This window comes from Sus scrofa, chromosome 2, assembly GCF_054392235.1.
Source record: "Sus scrofa isolate SSC_HxYL_T2T_F1_AM1 chromosome 2, Sscrofa_HxYL_maternal_Yorkshire_Landrace_v2.0, whole genome shotgun sequence".
Taxonomy (NCBI): domain Eukaryota; kingdom Metazoa; phylum Chordata; class Mammalia; order Artiodactyla; family Suidae; genus Sus; species Sus scrofa.
In genome coordinates this window covers 39,916,743-39,940,403 of record NC_139384.1, presented here as the reverse complement: position 1 = coordinate 39,940,403, position 23,661 = coordinate 39,916,743, and the positions used below count along the sequence as shown (strand labels likewise).

Genomic DNA, 23,661 nt, shown 5'->3' with positions numbered 1-23,661 from the left:
TGTTGAGGTTAAACGTTTCAAGTGATTATAGAGTTTCATATTGCTGTAGGAAGAGGTGATGTAAATTCTGGTGTGCTCCATGGAGCATACTTTAACCTTAGAATTCTACCTATAACGCTCACCCATGGTTCCGCTATTCTGACCATGCTGACATAAGAAGTTAGAGACTGGAGGAGGTTTTCTTTATCGCATCTCTGATTTATTAAGATTATTAATTGATTTTATGGGATTTCTTAAAAATATTTAGGATTTCATAAAATTATTTCATAAAAATAACATGGGACTTCATAAAAATAATATGGGACTTCATAAAAATATTTTATGGGATTTCTTAAAAATATTTAGATGGACATGAACATTTCGTTGAATTAAAAATTATGTAGCTTATCAGTCTAAAAACAAAATATTCCCCCAATATTTTTTTAAAAGAACTTTTAATTGTGGAGTAAAGGAAACAATGTTTAGAATGTTCTAGATGTGAAACACAGGCTGTATTAATCAGTAATCTTCTAATAGTAAATGTAATAGATTTTCAAAGACTTAATATTTTAACCACCTTTCTTGAAATAATGCTGAATGACTCATTTTTATTTTTTAAATTAGTACCAGAAATTTATGACTTCTTGTCAATCTTAAAACATTTCAGGAGATCCCGTCATGGCACAGTAAAAATGGATCCGACTAGTAACCATAAGGTTGCAGGTCTTGCTCAGTGAGTTAAGGATCTGGCATTGCCGTGACCCGTGGTGAATGTCGAAGATGCAGCTCAGGTCCTGTGTTGCTGTGGCTGTGGCTGTGGTGTAGGCCGGCAGCTATAGCTCTGATTCAACCCCTTGCCTGGGAACTCAATATACTGCAGGTACAGCCCTAAAAAGCAAAAAAAAAAAAAAAAAAAAAAAAAGTTTTAACTTATGGGTCTGAAATTCATGCTCCTATATGAATTTTTTCTAAGATATCTTAAGTAGAAACTGTTTCCTTAAATTAGTGAAATTCTTGCATGGAGGATTTTTTATTTGTAATTTACTTTAGCATACTGGTTTAGAAATTAGGTTAATTTTTTCCCCAGAGCATTGTTTAGTTTGCTTTATTTATGTACATTCTGGTTAGCTGGGAGATGGAAAAAGGATGGGGGAGGGATTACTTGAAAAATGCACATTTTTTTGCTTGCTGTAATTGTGTCAATATCATTATGTTATTGGATGATTATAGGATTTGGAGGCCAGTGACTATTCTTCATCTATTTCTCTGAGAAAGAATCTACTCAGCAAGAAAAGGGTTTGCTCTCTGCTGTGCTAGCATGCAAATGTGTGTGATTTGTTTTTTATTTTTAATTTCTGTGTTTGTGTTTGTTGTGTGGCACTGTCTTCTTTTGATGCATGATTCTGAAGAGTCCTATTGAACATTGGTCAAGCACTGACCTACATACAATATTGGTTTGATGTTATGGCACAAAAGTGAAAAGGATTGAGAATGGATTTTTAAACATTAACATTTTCCATTTATACCTGTTGCATCAGAAGAAGAACCTATGCCTGCTTTCCAGTGTCTGATAAATCATCTCTTGTGGTTGTTGTTTTTGTCTGTACTGAGAACTCTAAGAGTATTTCTGTAGAAAAAAGGTGTCTTATTTTTATAATATTAATGTAGCATTATAATTTCAAGACAGTCAGCTCTGGGTTATTTATATTCACTTTATTTCTTTTCCAGGAACAATTTATTTTAGATTTTGGGCTTTTTAACACCTGTTCATATAGAGTACTTTATTAGCATCTCAATTCACTCTTTGCTTTTGAGCTCAGAAACTCTTTCTAAATTTAGCCGTTTGCCCCTGTGTCAGAAAAACATATGTTAAGAGAGAACAGTATGGAATCTGATTGAGAGAACTGAATATCTCTCAGGAATGATAGATATATCAAGATTTGACAGGGTCAGGGTCGAATTAGGAAAGTGGACAACCCAGCTTTTCCAGGATCAAATTTTCACTGTGCAACAATAATTCATTCAATAATATATTCAATAATAAGAGCTATATGCTCGATAACAATAGCCAAACAGTACACATATGCTGCAATATCTTATCTCCCAACAACTCATTTTATAAATGACAATGCTCAGTTAGGACCAAGAAAATTAATTAACTTGCCCAATATTAGACAGCTTATCAATGACCCAGCTAGGATTTGAATTCAGCTCCATTTACCTCCAAAGATCATGTCCCTGTTTTACAGAAAGTTATGCTTTGTATGAGTTAATGTTAGAAGTTTATATGATGACTTCAAGTAAAAGGAAAAATAAAATACAAAGAAAAACAAAATTGGAAGAGACTCTTGCCTCTTCTTGGTAATCTGAGTGACAGTGACCTAATCCATTAATCTCACCTAAAAGCTGGGTGCAGAACCTTTCTTGACCTAGTGGCAAAGGCAGTTAACTACATTTTTCTCTATGTCTTCCATTATTGATGAGATGAGGAATTAATTCTCCTTGTTTATATGTATTATGGGGATGTTGTACCCTATTTCATATGGAAATAGTGATTCTAAGAAATTTGGATACACACATACTCAGCGTTTATGAGTTTGTGAGCTTATTCTTGTTTCCTTTTTCTCCTCTTTAGCCTTCCTCAGATCAGTTTTAAGATGCCTAAATTGCTGTGCTTTTCCTAAATGCCTCCTACCTTTAAACTCGATGATTTGTGCATGTAACTTACTGGGAGTGACATAATGTAGAGAGTCATCCCTTCACTTTCTCGGGAGGCATCTTTTGAACCTTATAGATCTAACAGATGATAAATGCCCATAATATTCATTAAAGGCTAATCTAATGCACAATTTTTTTTTTTTTTTTTTTTTTTTTTTGGCATTTCTTGGGCCGCTCCCGCGGCATATGGAGGTTCCCAGGCTAGGGGTCGAATCGGAGCTGTAGCCACGGGCCTACGCCAGAGCCACAGCAACGCAGGATCTGAGCCACGTCTGCAACCTACACCACAGCTCACGGCAACGCCAGATCGTTAACCCACTGAGCAAGGGCAGGGACCGAACCCGCAACCTCATGGTTCCTAGTCGGATTCGTTAACCACTGCGCCACAACGGGAACTCCTAATGCACAAATTATATTTCCTCCATTCAGCATCATCATCACCGTCATCACTGTTATCCTAAGCATTTCTAGAGCAGGTTCCATATATTAAAGCACATTTGAATATTTTTAACTAAGATAGATATAGAATTATAACTGATATTTATTGTAATAATCATAACATTGATTAGTATAATAATTCCCAAAAATTAATGTATGTATTCATTACCTGGAGAGCTTGTTTAAATGTAAATTTTGCTCAATAAGTTTGGGGTGGGTTCCAATAATTTACATTTTTATCAAGTTCCCAGCTAATGCCAATGCTGTTGGTCTACAGACCACCACAAAACTAGAAAGGGAGTAAAATTTGTTGACTGCTTACCATATACCAAATGCCCTTAACCATAAAACTACCTCTTAAGACAAGTAGTAGGCAGATTTTAGAGATGAGAGATGAGAAAATTTTGTTGCCTAGACTAGAACCCAATTTTTCTGATGTCTTGTTTACTGTATCTTTCTACTATATCACTCTTTCTGAGTATTAGAACCTATTCTCTGCTCTGGGAAGGTGGGCAGCTATTAATTTATGATATTTTCACAATTTAATGTTCAGCCCCAAATATGCTTTTTTCAAATTTTCTTCCTAAATATAAATCTAAAATGCAGTTTCTTTCAAAACCAACATAAATATTATAGCCTCTAATGTATAGAAACCAAATGAATAACAGTTTTCATGTTTTGTCCATCATTTAAAACTTAATATATTTAGCCAAACTATATATTCATGGTCTAATGCAGTTTATCCTTGCTGATTCTGTGACATTGAAACTCTATGCCTTGCCTTTAGCGGAAGGTATCATTTTCTATTCCTGGAGCTAGCAGCATTCCATTTGACATTTGATGCCCATGAGATTTTTATAGAATCTAGGTTATAAGATTGAGTCTCTTGCCACATATTTTTGAATAGGGATCTGTGTTACTTTTCCCAGAGGTGCTCCGTCTTATACTTTTCTTTGAAATGGTTTCGGTTATTTGAAAAGAAGTCTTCAATGATAAAACCTTTGGTATAACAATCACCAGTGACTAGGGAGCTTTTTATTTGTTTTAAAGAGAATTTGTTCAGAGGAAAAAAAGCAATAGCCATCCTCTCTTATACACATAATTCAAAGCAAAAGACCATATTAATGTTGCAGTGATAGAGTGAAAAAAAAATGTTTCCTACCATAAACTTCAATGTAAGTAGAAATTTTCTTGTATTTTTGAAAAGATGAAACAGTAAAATATCATTAAAATGAGTAGTGCATATGACTTAACACAAAAGGCTTTATTTAGTTCAAATGTGGTATACTAAAAGTAGTCTTTCTAATTATCCTGACAAAGACATGCATGCATATATACAATATGTATCCAACTTAGGCAACTTGTAGAAAATGGACTCATCTAAATTATTTTATTCCCAGAGATGGAGGAAAATTTATGGTAAGATGTTTGATGTTTCATAAAATGGCATTTCTAATATAATTAGATTATAATATAATTAATACTTAGCCCAAATTCATAATAATGATAGGATATCTGCTTTATATCTATATATGCTAGCCTACTTAGCCTTAAATTTGATTAAATTTAGAATTAACCATTTCTGATATAATATAAATGACAAAGTATTCAAAATATACTCATCATAATAACTGCTTTAAACTATATACATGTATCAATAGTAATTTTTTTTATTCTGAAATTTCTTCCATTGCTTAGTATGTATGGTGAGACATGATAGGTACACAGAAAAAAGAAAACTGCTTATAGGAAAAAAAAATGAGTGTATAAATGTTTACTAAGCCAAAAGAAGATAATCTTTAAGCAAATAATAATGATAAAGAAAACTGACCTTGTGCAAGTCTTTCCTATGTGCCAAGCATTGGCTAAGAATAAGAATATTTTGTTTAATTCTGACAAAAATATTGCAAGATCCACACCATTATTTTCCCTCAGAAAACTGAGATTCTTTAGAAAAATCTCCCAAAGTAACGTAACTAGTAAGTCTTAGAGCTCACACTCAGACCCAGAACTTCATGTCTTGAATCCCACGGCCACTATACTCTTTCCATCTATTAACTTTGGAACTTGCTTGAGTGCAAAAACCAAACACAGTCCCCTCTTTGTTAAAATGTAAGTACTGCTTAAAGACTCTGGAATTTAATTTTATAGAATAAGACTGTTTGCTTTTACAATTAAATAAACATTGGCATAATTTAAATTCATGCCTCAAAGAATGCAAGGGAAATTTTTAGGTTTTATTCTGTTTGTTCTTTTTCATAGCCACTATCATCACCACATAATTGTTATCATCCTTGATATTTTGAGATATAGTATTTACTGATTTATTACTCTGTTCTAGGCCTTGTGCTAAGTTATGCCCCTCTGCAGATTTAACTAATTCATTGCTTACTAGTCATTAAACATGATTTTTTTTTGGCCATTATGGTCCAGGCATGATATACCCAATACTGAAAATACCATTAACATGTGAGACAATATTATAGATACATTTTGAATGAATAAAGCAGTTGCTTTATTAAAGATAACATTTCCAAGGTAACTGGTAAGTAAAACATCATCTTTCTATTATTTTCCTAAGAAATGATGCTGAATAAGATGTTTACTTCAGCTTAAATTTTTTAAGCTGGTTCTGTTAAGGATATAAAAAAGGAGAACCATGAATTTACTTTTCAGTTTGTCAAATTGATTTTCTAGTGAGTACATGGTAGACTTGATGTTTGAGTGTTGGCATGCAAAAACTATTTTAAATTAATAGCTGAATTGAGGAAGCAAAGAAATACACAATAGCAATGTATCCTACATATCACATTATCTTTCCTATGTTACCCACCTTATTGTTTTTCTTCAGAATTAATTTTTATTTTCCATAAAATGTATCTATTTCCAATGATTATGTAGCCCTCAAAATAAGTACAATAAGTTTGTTAAGGAATGGTGATAGTTTGGTCAGTTGCCTTTTCTCGTTGGTGTTGACTGCACATTGGCATGGTTTGGTCAGTTAACCAATAATTTTCATATTTGACACTATTTCCATGACAAAATGCATGAGATTGTATCCAGATCTCCTGGCGTGGTAGCTACTTGCTTCACACAGCTTTCACTGAAGATGAAGATAGTGGCACGGCCTTAAACTTCTTCCTGTCCTCAGCTTTCCTGTATTCCTTTTTCCAGTTTATTATTTTGTACCATGGGAAGGATTTAAAAAAAAAAAGTCCAAATCAGAAGAAATTGATTAGCCAGGATGATTTTCGTTTGTTCGCTTTTGTGATGTTTGCTATTGTTCTCTGTTTGAAATCGATGCCTATGTGATATTACAGTGCATATATTTAATTGCACTGAAGTTTATTTAATATGTCAAAAGTTGTATCATTAACCCAGAGTCAACAAATGGTATTTTGAAATTGGAGGTAGTAAATATCTTTATTTTATGTCCCTTTAGTTAGAAGTTTTTAGGTTTTTCCAACTTGGCGTTTATAACAATTCATTAAAGGTCAACTGAAACTAAAATTTACATTACCAAGGATGAAAATATTCTATAATTCAGATTTCCCATGATCAATTTTATTTTAATGAGTATTACTGATAATAGTAGAACTTATTTTAAAAGCTTTGAATTTGATGCCTTATAAAATCAGTTATTATAAAATAATAATTTTTTCTTTGTTTAAAGCCCAGTGAAATCATATACCTTTGCAATCCAAGTAAATGTATTTTTCTATTCAGCACACACTCCCATCAAATTCCATTCTGGTGTCAGTGGCAACTACTGCCATTACCATAATCTGTGAAGAGAAAGAATTGGATATATAAATTGAGAAAATAGACTAATGCTGGGAAATTAAATTACCATAGAATTGAAGCAATGTTGCTATTTTTCTTAAAGTTTATCAATAAGTTAGTATTGTGTCTGTGTAAAGACTATCCTCAATACAATCTCCCTCCCCCCCATTACTGTGTATAATAACATTTTAAAATTTCTCTGGAGTTCCCATTGTGGCACAGCGGAAGCAAATCTGACTAGTATCCATGAGGATGCAGGTTCGATCCCTGGCCTTGCTCAGTGGGTCAGGGATCCAGCATTGCCACAAGCTGTGGTGTATGTCCCAGCCACAGTTCGGATCCCATGTTGTTGTGGCTGTGGCTGTGGCTGTGGTGTAGGCCAGCAGCTGTAGCTCTGATTTCACCCCTAGCAAGGGAATTTCCATATGCCACAGGTATGGCCCTAAAAGGCAGTAAATAAATATTCTCTAATTTTGGTTTAAAAAGAAAGCAGTATGAGCAATAAATACTCCTCTGGTAGGCTCAACAAATGCAAGTGTGATTTGCCAACATGACTGAATGTGTCCAAGGCAATTGGTAAAGCAGTTTTATTAAGAAATCAAATTACATTGGAATAGAAATATCAGTGCAAAGAAGCATCTCTTAATTTGCTCATTTTGTGGACAAAACTGGCTAATGGTGTATATGTGTACATATTCACAAAATCCAGTCAGTTGAAAGCATTCCTTTCTATTAAAGTATCATATTAATCAAATTTGATTAGGAAAAGATGACAAGTTTCAGGGTTCTCACTTGACATGATTATTTGGAGGATAATAAAGAACTGTGATGTGTAATTTTTAGTCCTTATTCAATGCATTATTTCGGCTGAGATCATGGGTAAAGGTAGAGTCAGGAGCAACAAAAACAAACCCAAAGCAATTAATAAAATGGCAATAAGAACATACATATCAATAATTACCTTAAATGTTAATGTACTAAACTCCCCAACCAAGAGACATAGACTGGCTGAATGGATACAAAAGCAAGATCCACATATTTGCTGTCTTCAAGAGACCCATTTCACTTATAGGGACACATACAAATTGAAGGTGAGAGGATGGAAGAAAATATTCCATGCAAATAGGAATCAAAAGAAAGCTGGAATAGCAATACTCATATCAGACAAAATAAAGATAATCCCCATGGAACTGTGACGTGAGTCACAGTTATATCCTTGGAATGCTTAGCACAGAGTTTGGCACATATTAGATGCTCCATAAATAATTGCTGACTTCAAAACATTTTGCAACATTATTAGTTTATCGCTTTTGAATATACATAATTTGCTTGGAAATTCAAATATGGAAATAATATTATAGGCATTTGCCTTTTAACTACCTGAAGCACAGGAGAACATGCTAATGTGATCAAATCTATTACCAAGATCTTTCTTCATTGGTGAGAAGGCTTGTCTACAACCGGCCTAGACTGAAAGAAAGACTGCAGCCTATATATATGTATCAAAGGGGATGTTATTGAAAGAGATTGCTTCAAGTTTTACAGACTAAAAAATATTCTTCTTGACAAATGAATAATAAAATAATTAAGGGAGTCAACATTAAAAAGAGATGGAGTCAGGATTTCTAAAAGACTAGTCTTTGCTTGATAGTCTTATGTTGCTATGTGTTTTTAAGTATTTATCAACAATTTGTATCATAATTATAGCTAAATGTATTTCCAGTATTGACTTACATTAATGAATTGAAGAAACTATTTTGAGGGTGGGATTCCCAAGACTCAGGGCTTTGGGGAGGGACCTCGGGCAAAGAGTTTTCAAAACTGCCTTAGGACTTTAGTAGAGCTAAAGTGAACTGTGGAATCCGATAGTTTGTGGGAATGTCAGAATGAAGAGTAGCTCATCTCTGGTCATGAGGATGAGGGGTTTAAACCTGTTGCCCTTCTATTATTAAGGTGTCCACCTTTGTCTTATCTTTCAGTTCTCCACAAACAACCCAGAGAAGTGTGTCTCTGTTTGCTAGAGCTTGGCCGGATTGCAGCCAGGTAGGTCATACTACTGCCAGTATGTAAAACATGGACTATCTCAACATCCAAGCAGCTGAGTAGCTTGCTGGCTTTTCATTGCTGATGTTTAACCTAGGTGTTGAGAAGAAACTCCTTCAAATACAGTCAGTATGAACATCTTGAGAGTAATTGTTCAAACTAAAAGTGTACCACCAGAATTCTTAACATCATGGCCTTATTGCCAAAGTCACCATGTTTCAGCATTTTCTAAATATCATGTAATTGGATATACTTCCCCTCTAATTCATTCTTGGGAGGTTGGGAGGCTCCTGTACAGGAAGTTGTAGGTGATAATTATTCTCTCCTTAGTAGAAAGTCTATTCCCATCACTCTCTTTCCAAGCTCCTTCATCCCTCTCTTCCTGTTTAGTCTTTAATAATTTTTGGCCTCTCTTTTGTTCCTTTTTCATCTTTTTCCCTATTCAGCAGCTAATCCTTCAGATATTTTGGTTTCTACTCCTGAGTGGGTGGATAGTTTTAAAATTATTCTCTATATTTTGATTGGAAAAAACATAGAAAATTATCCTTCATATGTAAAGACATCTTTGGAATCCTTTTCTTGTAGGAAACAAAAAAAAAGAAAACCCAGGAAGTGATTGTGGCTAAATTAGGAGGGGAAGAGACTTTATTAGCTCAGCTAAGTTGATTTCATTTCATGTATTCTTTATGATATTACAAATCATCAAACAAGGCTCTTGGAAGTTTTATAAAGCCCAAAGAATTAGAAATGAAGATATAAATGTTAGAAGAAATCCTGAAGCAAAATGAAACTTTAATTGGAATTAATTGGAAGTTGTTTTCTCATCCAGAGCTGACTATACTTCTAGCATTGAGATTAGCTGAACCAGTAAGATAAAGTAAGAGTCTGCTCTGGGTAGTAATTCTCAAAGGAAAAGCTGTAAGTAAAATCAAGAAAAAGGAAATACAAGGTATGCACATCAGCCAATTATAACAATGGGTAGAAAACTCACTACCAATTAATAGCCCCCCTTTTTTTTTAATCCAAATAGAAAATTAACCATAATCCAAAGAAGTAACCCCAAGTCCTAAACATCATAGGCAACATAATCTAAACATATTGTAATCAGGTATGAATTTTACTTTACCATAATTGAATGAGAGAAAAATTATCTTTGATTAAATTGATCCTATGTTATGATTTATCTTCATGACTTTAGATGATGTGGGATCTGTTTGCACTTTGACCAGCCCCTCTTGGGCCTATGTGGACTCTCCTGTTCATGTGTGGGCATGGCTAAGCCTTTTGACATCATCCTGGGGTAGGGGTAGGAGGTAATAGCAGATATTTGCTCTCATGGCAGCTCTCCTAATACAAGGATCTGTTCTTGTTTCTCTGCAAATCAGTATAGTGTACTATAAGGAAAAGAGGCTGCAGAGTCAGACCGGTTTGGTTCAACAGGAGCCCAGCTAGTCCACATACTAGTTGGGGGGTCTTTTTTTTCTTCTCTTTTTAAGGCCGCACCTTTGGCATATGGAATTTCCAGGCTACTAGTTGAATCAGCTGCTGGTCTACACCAGAGTCATAGCAAAGCAAGATCTGACATGCATCTGAACCTACAAGAAAGATTGTTTTAATTTTTTAAAAATTGAGTTAAATATGATTGAGGCTCCACTCACCAAGGAGTGAAAAAATCAGTTTGAGACATTAGAGGTTTCCCTATTCTCTCCTGCACCTTTCTCAGTTATATTGTGTGACAGCCTCTGGAGGGGGTCTCCTAGTTGTCTATGCACTCAGGTCTCTACTACTCAGGCATATCTCATTGTATCTGACTGTTTCTTAGGACCCTATCCCCCTTCAGCGCTGTCACTTTCTTGGGTTCTGAGAAGGAGTGAGATAATACCTGTTGCTTCTAGGACTCTGCTAAGCTGCTCCTCCACCATGCTTAAGGCTTCTGGACTGGAGGACAAACAGCTCTGAGTCAAAGGACTTAGCCTTGACTCCTTGGGTCCAGCAGATATCCCCTAAGAAAAGTGAAGTTAACTATACAGGAGAAAGGAATATGCATAAATTTAAATATCGGTAAATGAGCTGCTGCCCCTGTAAAATAAAGATAGAGTATCTCAGATTGCTACTAAATAGAAGATTACGCAGAAGACTTTTTGTTTAGTTGTTTATTTTAATTTTATCATTAAAATATTCTGAAATACCAGATTCCATCTTGTTGCTTTAATAATTAAATATGCTGATCAAATAGACATCATGATTCTGAAAATTGATAGATAGGTTAAAAGGGGTGGCACTATCTGCAGAATTAGCTGGAAGTTATTTTCCTTTTGTTTAGTGCACAATTATTTGCTTATTTTGCAGAGTTACTTTTTGTAATTGTACTTTTTTTACCTGAAGACTTCGTTAGTCATTCTGCTGAAGTAAACGTTTTAACTATGACTGAGTCATCAAAGGAGAAGGTGTGCTACCCAATGACAAAATCCCCTTAGAAATACCTTTCCTCCAGCTCCAAGTCTCGTATAAATTGCCACTTGCTATAGTATATAAATGAGTGCATATCTTGGTTATGGAAAGGGAATCATGATAGCCTGGTCAATTTGAAGGTAAAGCCTTATATAAAATGTTTCCTGTGTGTTTTTTCCCCCAAATATTTTAAAGTTGAGATTTTGTGGGGTTTTTTTAACAAGTCACTTTATTGAGGTATGATTGACATAAAAAGCTATACATATTTAATGTAAACAACTTGATGAGTTTGGCTATATGTATCTATCCAAGAACCCATCATCACAGTATATGCCATAAACATATCTATCACCTCCAAAAGTTTTCTCCTGCCCTCTTTATTATTATTACCATTATTTGTGATAAGAACAGGTTGCTACATTTTCAACAGTTTCTGACCATGTGAACTGATAAAAGCAGAGATTATATGCATTACCTCCCAAATATTACTAATTTCACAGAGCAGTTATATAAGGATTAAGACAACACATTACAATATTCAATTTGTAAATTTTTCCTTTTATTTTCACTTACTTGAGTGGTGTCAAGTATTACATACTTATACTGAAAAAGAGACAATATGCTAAGAGATTATCGGAGTGTTACTTTTGTGTGCAGTGTGAGGTTAAACAGCTGAATACCAAATGGATAAATGTCAATTTAAGCTTCTCTTTGTATATACTTGAAGCTTTAAAAAAAAAAAATTCATAGACTCTCAGTTGTGCTTTACAAACAGTAACCTAGTAAACCCAAAGGTTGCCTACCTCAGGACTGTGTTGAAGCATAATTTTTGAAGGGAAAAAAGGGAAATGCATCATCCTCATCATAATTTACTTCTAAATTTTTCTCTAGACCTATTAAATCTTTATCTGAATCATTGATTTGTGCTTCTTCCTTGCCCTACATCTCTATGGCGGACTGTATAAATTATTGAATTAACACAGCATTAGCCAAAACCAGACGTGATTTGGGGAGAATTCTCAAGAAACAACATTAATTTGTACACAGCAGTTGAGGTTTGACCATAAAAAAATCCCCCGTACAACCTTGTGAATTTTGTGGGTTTGTTTGTTTTTTTTAACCACTGATAAATGGTGCTTTTTTATATTTGATTCTAAGCATTTATTTCTCAAAGTTGCATGAATGTCATTTATGTAAAAGCATCAGCATCATTTCAGAAGTGATTTCACTGAATGTTTCTAATTCTGCTATATTCTCTTGCCTGGGAAGTCTCCATGAACCTCCTCTGAGAGCTGTAGGCCTCTCTAAGTTCTGAGTTGGGAGAATGAGACAACTTATTTTTGTTCTCATGGGGAAAACTTAATTTTGTTTTCAACCAAATAGAGCTATCATCACTGGAGAGTGAAATGCTTCTGTTTATATTTCAGAAACCATGTCAGTTTCTGGGTGTAAAATATGCATATTTTTCTTCTGCAAAGTAAAATACTCAGCAAAAACAGGTCAATAAAACCTCAAAGATATTTTTAATGAGAGTTCTTTGATATTCATTGCTTTAAAAAAGTTATTATGAATTCAACCTTTTTATGGACTGCAGAATTATGATTAGCTTTATGATAAAAGTTAAAAAACTTGATATTTTGGTTTGGGGCTATGATCAGTAGTCAACGTCAGAGGGAAGCTTTTTATATTTTTATTTTTGAGTGCTTTCTTGATTTGGAACAAAATGTACAACCATTCAAAAGAAATACACTTTGGAATATTTTCATTATTTCTCCTATTTCAATCCATGCCCTATATAGTTAAAGGAAAATATGCTATATAAGGCTTATTAATTAACTCATCCTGTTTAAAGAGCTTGACTCTTGACTGCTAAGAATAAAACTTGTTTTCACGTGGGTGAAATTGCCATCCAAACTTAATTCTATCTTTAAATTACTTTAAAACAATTAAAAATGGGGAAATACTATCTTTCAAAAATCTATAAGCTGTCTGTTACATAACCTTAAGAAGGGAGAGTTTCTAAACTTTATCCCTCCAACTTTACTAAAATAGGCCCCAGATGCCTTTTTTTTTTAAACTATAGTCTACTAAATAGTTTGAGTAAATTTCCTAATTCAGGGCTCAGTTTGGGGGCATAATTATTTCATCTAGACCAATCTCAAAAGTTATATCATGTGCATTCCTAAGATCTCATCATAAAGTCATAGACCATAACACCCTTTCTGTAGCACTTTGCAAAATTTAATGAGACCAAAAAATTTTAATAATATATTGCCCTTTTAGTATTCCTCCACTTTTCATATGACAGTGTACAGATGTGGAGATTTGGTTTTAGTGGATTCAATCTTCTTGCTATCTTTAGTTTCAAACCCCTATTCAGTTGTGAAAGCAACAGTTAACCTGCTCTCCTTCAAAGCTTTAAAATCTTGTAGCTGAGAAGGAATAGAGAACAGTATAACTTTTTAAAAACTTTATGCACGAAATCAAAAAGTGGAATGATAAAATTAATTATGGAAACCAGAGTGAAGCAGACTTTTGGAGGGCAGAAAAAAAGACCCATTTGGTGACTGAGTTGGAGTGCAGGCCTCAAGCGCAGGCCTCCAACCTAAGGGGAATTTCATGATTTACAGCCTGTTGACGTCTCCAGACAGACAGGAAACTAATGAATGGTATTTAAGTGTGCATTTCAGGACTGGCTGACTGTACCTTAGGCAGCCTGAAGTATTCAAAAGCCAATATAAGCAGAGATTTGGGGCTTAATGTTGATTTTCTGTGTTCAGTGGCATAGCTAATTTTCAGCATTCCCAGATAAAGAAAAATCTCTAGGGCAAAGTCTTCCATGTATGACTTTTACCAGCTTCATTCAAACTTTGTCTGTTCTGCATCAAACATAGGGTAGTCCTTGTTGTTACTGTAAAATGTTTCTTATTATTTCACTCTGTTTAAAAACAAGAGAGACAGAGAAAGAAAAAAAAAACCTGTGTAACCAACTTATTCCTGAAAAGTGGCATGAATCGACCTACAGTTACAAATGAAATCATATTTTCCAATTAACCTAATTTATACTTTCAAATATGATGTTTTCACTTATAATTGACTTTTCATTGGCTGTGATTTCTAGTGTGTTAAATTCCTCTTGCTTCACTGCCCAGTTTATATTATTCTCCTAAGAACACTGAACATAACGAAATGCTATACCTTGATGGAACTAAGGATTCAAAAATGGGCATTCCCTCTGTGGTACAGTGGGTTAAGGATCCAGCACTGCCACACCTGTGGCATAGATTGCCGCTGCAGTTCAGATTCACTTCCTGGTCCAGGAACTTTCATATTCCATGGATGCAGCTGAAAGAAAAAAAAAAAAAAAAGAATTCAAAAACATCTAGAGAGATTAAAAAATGTTCCCTGGAGTTCCTGTCGTGGCACAGTAGTTAACGAATCCGACTAGGAACCATGAGGTTGCGGGTTCGGTCCCTGCCCTTGCTCAGTGGGTTAATGATCTGGCGTTGCCATGAGCTGTGGTGTAGGTTGCAGACGCGGCTCGGATCCCGAGTTGCTGTGGCTCTGGCGTAGGCCGGTGGCTACAGCTCCGATTGGACCCCTAGCCTGGGAACCTCCATATGCCGCGGGAGCGGCCCAAAGAAATAGCAAAAAAAAGACAAAAAAAAAAAAAAAGGTTCCCTGCTAAAGTCTATCCAGCGAGTTTGTAGCAAAGCTGAATTATAACTTGTTCTGCTACACTCCAGCCCTGAAATATTCCTGCTAACCTACAACTCCAAGAAAGTTAAAGACTATGTTAAGTTCCTTTGTAAAGGATACAAACAATAGGAATAATATGACAATAGTAATAACAATACTTTATTTCTTAATTTTGAGGCTGTTACATTATTTCACTGGGTGGTATACTACATTTTTAAAATTAAGAACTTTGATAAAGTACTTCTCAGTGCTGCTGTTTCCTGGTATGCAAGCTCTGATACATTAATTATCAACAGCCAACTCAGAAGTGGTGCCCTGTGTCAGACACTGTACTCAGCATGGCATGAATACTGTTTTAATTCCTTTTAATAATATTAAAACACAGGAATTAGAATTTCCATTTTAGAGTGAAATAAAACTGGCTCAGAAATAATGTATGTCAAGATGCCCACACATTCCAGACACATGGAAGACATTCAGTTACAGTTGGTCTCATATTTTTTCTCTTTTCTTGCTCCACCGTTCCCTCCCACCTCCACTGCTACATCAGATCTCTAGGGCAGGCCATTTTCATTTCTGCTTTCCTGATGGAAAACAGACTCTGAGAGATTAAGTGATTTGCTAAATTTAAAGAGTAGGTTAATGACATTTATCCCAAGTCTGCCTCAGGGAAGAATGGTACTCCAATCTCCAAGTGAATAGTGTTGTCAACAGTAATGAGATGCTAGGTTGAATTAAGTGTAATTAATGAATACTAGAAAGTTAAAAATGTATTTTGGTTTTGGATAGGCTTTAACGTCTTCTAGAACATTTTTTTTGGGAAAAAGAATCTGTTACATTTAATATTGATTTGTTTTATTAAAGTGATAGGCATTTGAAGATCCCAAACAATGAAGTCTAATTCATCTTTGGAACATGAAATCTTATATAAGAATACAGAGGTTTTTTTTGTTTTTTTCTTTTTTTCTTTTTTGTTTTTTCATTTAAACAGTAGCTATTGCTACTGTGTGACCAGAGCTGTATTTGCTGCTGGGGATGCTTGCTGTGAATGGGACAGTGGTCGCTACTGTTGTAGTATCTTCAGTCTAATACATGGTTCTATTAATGTCCCTTCACTGGATAATATCTATAGAAGATTATAGATATGACAAATAGTGCCTAGGTCTTTTAGCTAATGACTTATATAACTAAAAATTACTCTGTTTGGGAGTTCCCGTCATGGCTCAGTGGTTAACAAATCCGACTAGGAACCATGAGGTTGAGGGTTCGATCCCTGGCCTTGCTAAGTGGGTTAAGGATCTGACATTGGCATGAGCTGTGGTGTAGGTTGCAGATGCGGCTCAGATCCCACATAGCTATGGCTGTGGCATAGGCCAGTGGCTACAGCTCCGATTCAACCCCTAGCCTGGGAACCTCCATATGCCACGGGAGTGGCCCTAAAAAAGGCAAAAAGACAAACAAACAAAATAATTACTCTGTTCACTAGAGGCAGTTATCAAAATACCAAATATTATTTGAGTTGTGCCAGTTTAAACTCCTCTGTACAGAATTCTAATGTAAGTTTTCTAGCTCTCATGGTACCTGACATGTATGGGAGGATGTCAGTTAACATAAAAAGCCATTAGAACAGGAATATAATCTAGGTTTTTACATGTAATGATGTTTTAATATACTGTTCACTCACCCTAAGGTACTAGACACAAACATATTGCCAACATATTTATTAACATATTTGTTCTCTCTTTATAGGTTATTTAAAAATATAGATCATCCATAGCCTAGTTTTTAAATTTCCAAGTGACTTTTTTCTCTTCTAACAAGCAATCACCTGATTAAAATGTCTGAGAAAACCTGTATTTGTATCTTTGTCCTTCTCCTAGCTTGTTCTATACTTTCTCTGGATTTATTTCATTTATTCTATAAAAATGAAAGGCTATAATTACATGAACCCAAAGAGCCTTTCCAACCCTCAAATTCTGGAATTTTCTTTGGCCTCCTCCATCTAGACAACTGACACTCATCTAGGAAACCAAACCAGTTTTAAATTTAGCCTAAGAAAAATATGATTATGGGAGGTAAGAATGCTGTTAACAGCTATATCACTGTCTTTGAACTACTATAATTTACAACACCTATTTATAATTAACAACACCTATTTTTAACATATCTTTATTCTGAGTCATTTTTCTGTTTCTTCTCTATTCATTTTCTTTCTCAATAACACTATACATTCTTTCTTTATGTTGTCCTTAAGAGCATAATCTATGACACTGTATTGTACACTCTACATGGTTCTGGTTCCATAACGGTATACATTTAATAGTGAATTTCTTATCTGTTAATACATTTAAGGCCATTTATTTAGAAAGATTGCTGTTTTCAACTTTGACTCTGATTTTATTTCCATCTTTGATAAGTTTGTATTCAAAATAGTTCAATTACAGCACTAATATCTTTCAAGCTAGAAAATCTGAAAGCTGAAGACTAAATTAACATGGTAATTTATGTTATTGACTCATTAATATATTACATGAAATATTTTAATTAATTAATTTATTTATTTTTTGTCTTTTTGCTATTTCTTGGGCTGCTCCCACGGCATATGGAGATTCCCAGGCTAGGGGTCTAATCGGAGCCATAGCCACCAGCCTACACCAGAGCCACAGCAATGTGTGATCCGAGCCGCGTCTGCAACCTGCACCACAGCTCACAGCAACGCCGGATCGTCAACCCACTGAGCAAGGGCAGGGACAGAACCCGCAACCTCATGGTTCCTAGTCGGATTTGTTAACCACTGCACCACGATGGGAACTCCTAATTTATTTTTAGTATATTATCACATATCTGTTCTTATATATGTTCATATATATAAATATATGAGTGTATATATATGTAGCTATATATATAGCATACATGCACACACATGGATGTATATGTGCGTGTGTTTTCCTGCTTAAAAGGATTCCACTTTAAGAATCTATTCAATGCCAGAAAAAAGTTAATGTTGTTTTGAAAGTCAGCAGTTCGGTCCTATTGTGTTTATAATCAAAAGCAATGTATGGCAAATGTATCATTATAAATAAGTTATGCATCTGGTGTCTTTTAAAAGGTATGGTGTGGAGCCTCCTGGTTTGATAAAATTGGAAAAAGAGATTGAACAGGAAGAAACACTTTCTGCTCCTTCTCCTTCACCTTCTCCTTCATCAAAATCTTCTGGAAAAAAGAGTACAGGAAACTTACTGGATGATGCAGTAAGTAAAAGTGGTCAGGTTTTTAACCAGCACTTGGTCTTTTTTGAACTTCAGAGCTCGTACTCTACAGTCTCCTTTCTGTCTAACCTTCATCTATTTCAATGTTATTGAAATTTATTTTAAAATCCTATGAGAAATTTTATAGTCCTGTAATTCATTTTGAGATTCAAAGTGGAGCCACATATTTAAAAGTGTGTCACTTAATTCTACAGAATAGTATCTAAAATTTTATTTTCTTTTATTTAAATTTTTTTATTTTTATTTTGCTTTTTAGGGCTGCAACTGCAGCATGTGGAAGTTCCCAGGCTAGGAGTTGAATCGGAGCTGCAGCTGCCGGCCCACATCACAGTCACAGCAACACAGGATCCGACCAACATCTGCGACCTACAGCACACCTCACAGCGACACCAGATCCTTAACCCACTGAGCGAGGCCCAGGATTGAGCCTGCAACCTCATGGATACCAGCTGGGTTCTTAACCCACCAAGCCACAACAGGAACTCCCTAAAATTTTAGGATCATAAGTCAACCCCCTGAAAACAGTCTTTGAAAACACTGGAGCCTTGATACTGTGGCTCATGTTTCTTTATTTCATAGATAAGAAGCCTGGGGCCTGGAATCCCGAGGATTGTTAAAGAGGGAAAAGAAAACATCACTTGGAGATGATAACTGCCCTTTACTGACTGCCTGCTATGGGCCAGGGGCCAGGGGCTGGCAATGTTCTTCAAGTGCTCTTGTTGACTATAAAGCAGATTTATTTTCTTATTGAGAAGCCTGAGACTTGAAGTTGCCTTGCCTGCTGAGAACAAGAGAGGAGCTTAGATTCCAACCCAGTTTTGTATAACTCTCAGAGGTTACCATCCTTTTACTTAGCAGACTCCTTGAGTCATCGTTTTCAGAAGACTAGGAAATATTTTCATCATACTCTCATAATCACAGAAAACAGATTCTGGGTATAATAGCAAACAGGATGGATTAAAATTCTCTGACTACTTCTGTTGTCTCTTAAGCAGCTGTTAGTTTTATTTATTTTTATTATTATTATTTTTTTTGCTATTTCTTTGGGCCGCTTCTGTGGCATATGGAGGTTCCCAGGCTAGGGGTCGAATCAGAGATGTAGCCACCGGCCTACGCCAGAGCCACAGCAACGCGCGATCCGAGCCGCGTCTGCAACCTACACCACAGCTCACGGCAACGCCGGATCGTTAACCCACTGAGCAAGGGCAGGGACGGAACCCGCAACCTCATGGTTCCTAGTTGGATTCGTTAACCACTGCGCCACGACGGGAACTCCATGCAGCTGTTAGTTTTAAATAGTATGTGTGATTATGTGTGTGCATTTACTTTCCATGGCTGATGTTTTGAGTGTACCTGTCAAAGCTTCTTATGTGTTTCATAAAAAATGGTAACCTCAGGGATATTGGACTGAACTATGGAGAGAGTTCTTAGAAACTACCACCAACCATAGTGGCAGTTACAAGGAATAGGCAGGACTGAAGAGGACAGCTGGCCCATAGCTGAGTGTTTCCTTTCGGAGGGTTTGAGCTGAAAAGAGCTGAGGAAATGCCAGATTGTCACTGTAGGATGCAGAAAGATTCCCTTATCCTTTGCTTTCCTCTATGCAGCATTATAACCTGTATTGTGGATTATTTATTTATTTATTGTCTTTTCAGGGCTGCACCTGCGGCATTTGAGTTTTCAGGCTGGGGGTCAAATCAGAGCGGTAGCTGCTGGGCTACACCACAGCTACAGCAAGGCTGGATCTGAGCAGTGTCTACAACCTACACCACAGCTTATGGCAACACTGGATCTTTAACCCATTGAGCAAGGCCAGGGATCTAGCCTGCGTCCTCACGGATACTAGCTATGGGTGCTGAGCCACAGCAGGAAATCCTGTATTGCAGATTTAGAAGAGCAGAAATATAATAATTTGTCTGACAGATTGAGAATTCTCATTTCTGCTAAGGGCAGCACACTTAAAGTTAGCCCATCAAAACATCTTAGCCAATACCTGTTTAGTTTAGTTTTCCTTTGTTAAGGGCACCCAGAAATTAAGGGATAGGCAAGGCATCTTAATATAATGTCCTTAAAAGGGTTTTAAAATCACAAGAATATTTTTAAGGGTCATTAACATGCCTTGAATCATACTATTTCATTTTTATTTTGTGAGGAAATTGAATAACCTTGTGTTAACAGTAGATAATGGTACATTATTTATATATTGATGAGAACAATTTTTCTTCTCTCTCAATTATACTTTTTTATTAGACTTTAAGATCTCCCTTTTAGTCTTTCTTTTAAAAAAATTACTGAAGTAAAGTTGATTTACAGTGTTGTGTTAATTTCTGCTATACAGCAAAGTAACTCAGTTTTACATGTATAAATCTGTTCTTATATTTATAAATGTGTTTCTCTGGGGCTACTATGCTTGATCTTGGTCTTTTTCCTCTCAGCTGTTACCCCCATTCACTTTCTTTAATACATTATAGTCAGAGGTCTGGCCAAGATTACCCTTAACCTGCTAATGAATTAATTGCTGAATCAAAAGAATTTTTTTAGTCCTCAAATTGTGAGACCATTTTCTGGCATTTAGATACCATTGACCACTGTGTTCTTGAGATTCTCTATGAATGTTATTGCTACCAGAATAATCAACCTAAGTATAACTCAGAATTGATTAAAATTGTCAGGTGTTCTCTATAATATCCAGGATAAAGCCCAAAACTCATGTATATGTCACATAATTCCAGTTCCTTCTGTCTTCCCTGGCATTTTTGCCCTCTGGACTGATGTATATATTGTAAACCTGTCCTCTGTCCCCCAACTCTCAAGGATATTTTATACCCTATGTTTTCACTCATTTGCTTTCCTCATCGTAATTTTGCCTACTCATCTTTGAAGTCTGCTTTTAAATATCTTTTCATCTTCTGCAATTCAGGTTGTATGGCCTCCTAAACAAAGCTTTTCTTGGCATCTCTCATTGCCAGTAAAATTGACCAATTAGTCCTTGGTACCTCAAGGATATTTATACACTTAAAGAGGTTTTTACCTTGTTGGGCATAAATACCTATTCGTCTCCAGGTACTATCCTTATTCTCAAAGGCAAGGGCCATACTTTATTAATCTGTCTCTAGTGCCATGCGTATTGGATAAAATATCAATGTGTGAATCAAAGTTTAAAAAAGATTCTCCCTTTTTCTATTTATCTGGAATGGCCATGTGCTCTGGAAATACATACTTCTCTCAACTCTGCTGTAGCTTTGCAGAGGGAGAATGTTTCCCCTTGAAGCCATTTACATGAACCTGGGGAAAGTAGCTTGAATAGCTCCCTTTCTTCCCTCATCCTTGAGAAGGAGAGAAAAAGAACAGGAGGGAGAAGATTCTGAAACAACTCTGAAAGGGATTTTGGAAAAACTTTACCAATACTCAAGTTTGGAAGAGGTAGACGAGATAGTGACTTTCTTCGAAATGGCAGTACTGTCATTCTGGCTGCTTTCCTCGACTCCGAGTTTGGTTCTCTTAACTGGAAGCAACAAAGGGGATTTCAAAGAATCTTAAACTCCCTTTAAAGTTTATCAGCATTTGGGATCATAACCATCTGTTTAGTTAAAGTGGTTTTCATTGACTATAGGAAGTATGCTAAGTGGATATGTCTGTACAATTGCCCACTAGAATACTGTGTTCACAGTCTTTAAACAAGAATTTTTCAAAGAATGTATAATCAAACACTCATACCACCAGATGGCCCATGGGAAAAGGAATTCCATGGTTAGGTTAGTTTGAGAAATACAGCTTTCTATAGTCCTACCTAGAGTTTGGCAATGCACTCTGGCATATCAAACGCACTAGTGAGTTCCATAATGAGATCTTGTTTAACCTGGAATTTTCCATACTCATTTGGCCACAAAAGTCTCTTAAAGTTGCTTTTATTCTGTGTTGGGGAAATTGCCTTAAAATATTTGCATTCTGTTTACGTGATAGGTTTTCACTGAAATGTTTTAGTTCAGGGACAGTGGAACAGAAACCATTCAAGCCTCACTGATGGTTTAAATCAGAGCATCATGTATCAAATATAAAAAGGAAATAGTTCCTATGGCAACTGCTTCACTGCATATGAGACATATATAACCATTGGGGAGTTGCAATTCATGTGCTCCAATGTCTGCTTTAGAATAGGGATATAAAGTAAAGATTGCTGGCAAACTTCTTGTGTTTAGTTAATAATATTGTCTATTCTCTGGCAAAGTTATTATTTACATCAAAAAAAGAGGGGAAAAAAGGCTGAGGAAGGGGAGTAAAGAAGAAAAAAGGAACAAAAAGAGAAAAGAATAAAGAAAGAAGAAAAACATCTGTGTTAAGATGTCATATTGCAGTGAAAGGTTTCAACAATAACTGCCAGTCTTGAAAATTTCAGCAGGTCCTCACATTTCCCTATTTGCTGCTTTGGAGAATTGTGGAAAACTGAAGAATTGTGGAAAACTGAAAACTGTATATGGATAATACACCCCACCTTTTTTAATGATGCAAGACATCAGAAGAGAAACACAGTGGAGTCCATTCAGATTAATTTATTCCTCAGATGTCCTGATAGAGTAATTCAGCTCTGATAAAATGATGGGTTCAGTTTTAATTCTCTCATGTTGAGCCTATTCCCACACAGTGAGTTGAATACAGTTCTAAGAATCCATTCTTACTTTCTTCCTCTTCTCCATCAACTTCCTCAGTTTGGGGATGAGAGTATAATTCTGAGTAATCAGGCTCCTCTTGAAATCCCATTTCAGCAGAAAACTGGCTGAGTTCCTGGCCAAAAAGAGAACACCTGCCAGACCAGCTTATCCCAAGGTAATGTAAGAAGCACAGATGTCATCAGCCACTGTTTACTTAACAATCTATTTCCACTACCCACAGTCTGACCTTGTCTCTTCCACTTCTGCCTCCACCTCACACAGCTACACAAAAGCCCTTGATTTTTAAAAATAAGTGTATGTTCAAAGCTTGGGAAGGCATTCAAGAAGGGCAGACCACTTGAGAAAGCGTGTCTTATTTTTTATTTCATTTGATACCAACAGTGTTGTGTTTTGTCAAAGAACACTTCAAGATAGAAGTATTTTCTATATACACTTGTGATTGTCGTTTCTTAGCAGAGGAACCATTTGAACACCAATTTACTGTCTGCTTAATTACTACGTTGCAGTAAAAGCCATGCCAAGCATGACTCTTCTAAAGTTTGGGCCATGTGCTTTTATGATACTGTCGGGTTTTCTTCAGGGTGGCCAAAGTCCTTCAAGGATTTTAAAAC

The 23,661-nt window shown here is 35.7% G+C and overlaps 1 protein-coding gene across 12 annotated transcripts in view; it reads left to right on the top strand.

The window, feature by feature from the left end:
- Nucleotides 1–23,661, top strand: part of GAS2 (growth arrest specific 2) — a 171,501-nt gene that overhangs the window by 90,869 nt on the left and 56,971 nt on the right. For 10 of the 12 annotated variants that reach the window (XM_021083247.2, XM_021083240.2, XM_021083246.2 and 7 more), the window contains 2 exons: nucleotides 8,898–8,961; nucleotides 18,221–18,362. In XM_021083247.2, coding sequence (XP_020938906.1) covers nucleotides 8,898–8,961; nucleotides 18,221–18,362 — 206 coding nt within the window. Of the gene's footprint in view, nucleotides 1–646; nucleotides 860–1,209; nucleotides 1,306–8,897; nucleotides 8,962–18,220; nucleotides 18,668–19,457; nucleotides 22,709–23,661 lie in introns of those variants that run through there. The other 2 variants (XR_014837163.1, XR_014837162.1) reach the window with 2 other exon arrangements.